The following is a 4,161-nucleotide window of genomic DNA, read 5'->3' on the forward strand; positions in this document are numbered from 1 at the left end:
TCTTCTGTATCTGAATCATTTTTGCATAGAACACATGTTGTGTCCACACCATGACTCCGACGATAAACCCGATCCATGGTTGACATTCTGTCCAGCATTGCAATCCAAGCCATAAAGGCATATTTTGGAGTTGCCGGCGAAAACCAAACACCCTTTTCCCATTAGCACTGCGCCTTAGTCTCTCTCAACATCAGCCATGTTTCCTGAGTCGAGAACTTAGGTTTAAAGCCTTTGTTTCTCCTCCACATATCAATATCATCCCCAGGATTTCTCTGCTTTTCTTCAATAGCACCCATAGCCCTTTCAATATCATTTAGCCGGTCTGAGCAATGCCTTCTTCTTCTTCACGGGTTAAGAATTGCGTCCTCCACCGTAGCATCTCTCCTTATACACATGTCTATTATACCTCCTCCTAATTGATCCGACAGTGCACCCAATTCAGACCACCTATCAAACCAAAAGGAGGTGTGACGCCCATTCCCCATAGCCTTGATATGAAATGTTTTCGCAACATCTCGAAGCTTCAACATCTTTTTCCACATCCATGAACCTAGTTGAGTTTTCACACTGATCTCCCAGAAGCTTTTCTTCTTAAGCATGTTAGCTTTTATCCATTTGCCCCAAAGTGACTTACCAGTTAACATCCTCCAATAAATTTTAACCCGTAAACCAGATTCACCTCCTTTAGCGCTCTAACTGCTAATCCTCCTTCACTATGAGGCTTAAAGATATCTTTCCATGCCACCTTTGCACCCGTGGCCTTTAACTCCAGACCAGTCCAGAGAAACGCCAAACAAATCTGCTCAATATCTTTTAGACACTTGCTCGGGAGTCTGAAAACAGTGGCCCAAAAGTCTACTATGCTCATCAGTATAGATTTGATCAACTGCAATTTCCCAGCATATGATAGGAAACGGCTTCATCTTGTTCCCTCCCTCAGGGATAACCTCTACTCCATAGTCTCTTTATAAGACAGAGCAAAGATTTACACACACTTGTGAGTTGGAACAAGCAGCCTGAAAAGAAAGAACACCATATATATTTATTATAGTAATTTGATTTTAATATTTTAGAACTATATAATGTGTTAATATTGATATTTTTTTATTAAATGCAAATGTATATGCTAGACAAACCTGTTATAAATATTTTACAAGCACATTTGTTTCTAACTCATGCCTAGACGTATATATCACTTGATAACACGTTTTAAACCACTACCACATGCATCCAGTCTCTCCCGCACACGAAACTGACCTGTAATATTTTTTCACATTCCTTATAATATTGCTAAAAGCTAAAGAAGATGTCAAACTCTCGTGAGACTCAACTGTGTTATTTTATAGATTTTTCAATGTTTTTTGGTTTTCATGATCTAGCTTTATATACTAGCAATTAAACATTAATTTCCTTGCAAATGTAATTATCTCAAGTGAAAACAGTTAAATATGTGTATACCAATAAAACGTGGACTCTGTCTTAGTTGTCAAGTTTTTGGTACATTTCTCGAGAACAGTCAAGTGCTATCATGGTGAGGACGCACATGAATAAATTTTAACCAATAATTCAGCTGGTTGGGAGCTAACGGATTAGCTTCCTAACTCTTTGGGTTGAATCTTATCGGAACAATTAATTTTACTAGAAGAAGCAAGAAAAGGATAGATATATTGGACCCACTTTATTGATAGTCCAACTAACATACACCAAACTATAACATCGGTCTATTAATAACCCAAAAGTTCAAACCAAACAACAAGACAATAAAAAGTTCTTACAACACACACTTCTTGTCTGGGAAACAAAAAAAAAGGAAATTAGAAGAAAAGAGATCAATGGAGGAAGAATACATAAGAGTGATAAACATAACAGTGATTGGAGTTATCTCATGGGGTTTGATTTTCATCCTCGTGCGACGAATCTTTTCAAACTACTCCTTCGACTTCAGCACTCGTATTGTCTCGACCCTTCACGCCACAGTCGCGGTCGTTTTAGCAACTCTTACGATTCAAGATTGGTCTCGTCCAGTTTATCCCATAGCTTCCACGTCATCTCTCCAGCAGATGGAAACGATGGCATTTTCTTTGTCTTACATGATCTACGATCTCATTTGTAGTCACTTTGACCAAGTCCTTAGCATTGATAATGCCGTTCATCATTCTGTCTGCATTCTTGGTTTTGTAGCTGGACTTTGCTACCGAAAGGTAGTATATATTTATTTTAATTCCTAGGTTCAAAGTTGCGTTTTAAAGAAATAAACTGAACTTTTTGTATTTTTCTTGTTGTGAATTTATGGTGGAATTAAGTGCGCATCCGAGATGGTTGCAGCAATTTGGATTACAGAGATCTCAAGTCCATTCCTTCACCTCAGGGAGATTCTTAAAGAGATTGGTTACAGAGACACCGATCTCAATCTTGCCGCCGATGTGAGTATTAGCATTAAAACTGATGAATTAGAATTACTATTTTCATGATTTCCTATGTGGTAAAAATTGCTTTTAACTATCGTTTTAGATGAATTAGAAACGTCTTTGAATTCTTTTGTAGGTTCCATGTTAGACGTTCCATGTTTCTATTGATCTATTATAAGGTTGATCAAACTAAAACATCGTTTTAGAAATATAGTTATCAAAAACTAAAACCAACACGTAAACATAGTTAATTTGTCAAATCTTGTTATTTTAACAAAAAAAAAACATTGTTAATTTGTCAAATCTTGTTAGCTTTAATAAACGAATTTATATAGTTCTTCGTGAGATGTGTATATGAGGAAAGTCAACTAACTAGTAATAAATGGTATGTAGGTGTGTTTCGCAACAATCTTCTCACTCGCGAGAATGGTGGGTGGACCTTACCTCGTTTACGTCACGATGGCTGCTGATAACCCCATCCTCATCAAGGTAAATTAATTCCTATGCTCTATGATGCATTTTTTATTTTCTTTTGGGTTTTGACTTTTTATTGTTTCATAAATTTCTCCCTATGATAGTTTTTTTATAAATATATGAAACAAATTTGAACACCACTATTTCTTCTTGAAATATAGATCTTGTTAAGAAACTATCCGCATTATGCTGATTAATCTCATCATGTATCAAAAATTTCAGTTGAAACATAATAATATTTGATTATTTTTTTCTTATTTTTGTAGGCAATGGCGTTGGGATTACAACTCGTGAGCGCATTCTGGTTTTACAAAATACTGAAGATGATGAGATACAAAATTATGAGAAGATCAATGCCCAATACAAAATCAGATTAGTTGAAGTTAGTTTATTATTTTATCGATTATAATATTGGTGAATTCTGATTTGTTTGTCATTTTAAGAATATTTGATTATTTTTTTATTTTACATGAAAATCTGTGGAATTCAAAATGGGATTAAAATAATTAATAAATAAAAAAAGCTTTTTGCAAGAATGACTCAAAACTCAAAGTAAAACCTAAAACTAATCCATGTGTTTTTGGATTTTTTCTTTTGTCCTATTCATCCCACAAGTTCATGATATTCACGAAAATGGCATCAATTTTTTTTTTTCTTTTTCCGAAAATGACATTTTTACTCTCTCACCCTCATCATCTTCAAATAATTACAAGATTGTCATTATCATCAATACCCAACCACCATGAACAACCAATTTGAAGCTCTTAATGCACATAAAATCGATTTACACTCTCTCTTTCTCACTTGTTATGAACTAAAAACAACATCTCTTTCACTTTGCCTCCATATTCATCCAAAAAACTCAAGCTTTTGATTCAAAATTTTTTATGGTTGATAGAGCCATTCAAGCATACTATTCTTGGTGAGTTACTTTCGTTTGAGATTCTGGGTGGTTGGAGAAGACTCTGTGTGCTAAGGAAGTCATCTCACTAGTTTAAGGTATGAAATTGAATTTTTTTCCAGATCTGTTTGTGTAGAAGACTTACTCGTAAGTAGTCTGGCTGTAGAAGACTTACGGGTAAGTCTTCTCGTCAAACGGACGACTTACTTTTAAGTCGTCATCTTTGTATGTTAAAAAAATTCTAGAGAATACCCTAGACGACTTACTGATAAGTCGTCTAGGATAAATGAGTTAGTTTTGCATTTGACCGAATTGTGTCAGATATTTGACTATTCCTGGACGACTTACCAGTAAGTCTTCTCCGGGAAAACAAAAATT

At 35.1% G+C, this 4,161-nt stretch overlaps 2 protein-coding genes across 2 annotated transcripts; one reads left to right on the plus strand and one right to left on the minus strand.

Annotated features, from left to right (window-relative positions):
• Positions 1 to 344: 344 nt before the first annotated feature.
• LOC106344898 (uncharacterized mitochondrial protein AtMg00310-like) lies at positions 345 to 868 on the minus strand. The gene is made up of 2 exons (XM_013784192.1): positions 680 to 868; positions 345 to 629 (listed from the first exon to the last, which is right to left on the minus strand). The coding sequence occupies exons 1-2, from the start codon at positions 866 to 868 to the stop codon at positions 345 to 347; spliced, it is 474 nt and encodes a 157-aa protein (XP_013639646.1).
• Positions 869 to 1,759: 891 nt separating this feature from the next.
• LOC106293400 (transmembrane protein 136-like) lies at positions 1,760 to 3,378 on the plus strand. Its single transcript, XM_013729082.1, has 4 exons — positions 1,760 to 2,201; positions 2,304 to 2,423; positions 2,802 to 2,897; positions 3,149 to 3,378. Exons 1-4 carry the CDS (start codon positions 1,833 to 1,835, stop codon positions 3,257 to 3,259), a joined length of 696 nt encoding a protein of 231 aa, XP_013584536.1. The 5' UTR covers positions 1,760 to 1,832; the 3' UTR covers positions 3,260 to 3,378.
• Positions 3,379 to 4,161: the final 783 nt, after the last annotated feature.

The sequence above is a fragment of the Brassica oleracea genome, chromosome C5, assembly GCF_000695525.1.
Source record: "Brassica oleracea var. oleracea cultivar TO1000 chromosome C5, BOL, whole genome shotgun sequence".
In the NCBI taxonomy this organism is placed as follows: Eukaryota; Viridiplantae; Streptophyta; class Magnoliopsida; order Brassicales; family Brassicaceae; genus Brassica; species Brassica oleracea.

Bases quoted from the DNA above. Each gene is read 5' to 3' on its own strand.
- LOC106344898 (XM_013784192.1), bottom strand. From the start codon at position 868: ATGAGCATAGTAGACTTTTGGGCCACTGTTTTCAGACTCCCGAGCAAG. The intron at 630-679 runs GTGAATCTGGTT...TTAACTGGTAAG, and splicing joins CAGTTAGAGCGCTAAAGGAG to TCACTTTGGGGCAAATGGAT.
- LOC106293400 (XM_013729082.1), top strand. From the start codon at position 1,833: ATGGAGGAAGAATACATAAGAGTGATAAACATAACAGTGATTGGAGTT. The intron at 2,202-2,303 runs GTAGTATATATT...GGTGGAATTAAG, and splicing joins CTGGACTTTGCTACCGAAAG to TGCGCATCCGAGATGGTTGC. The intron at 2,424-2,801 runs GTGAGTATTAGC...AATGGTATGTAG, and splicing joins ATCTCAATCTTGCCGCCGAT to GTGTGTTTCGCAACAATCTT.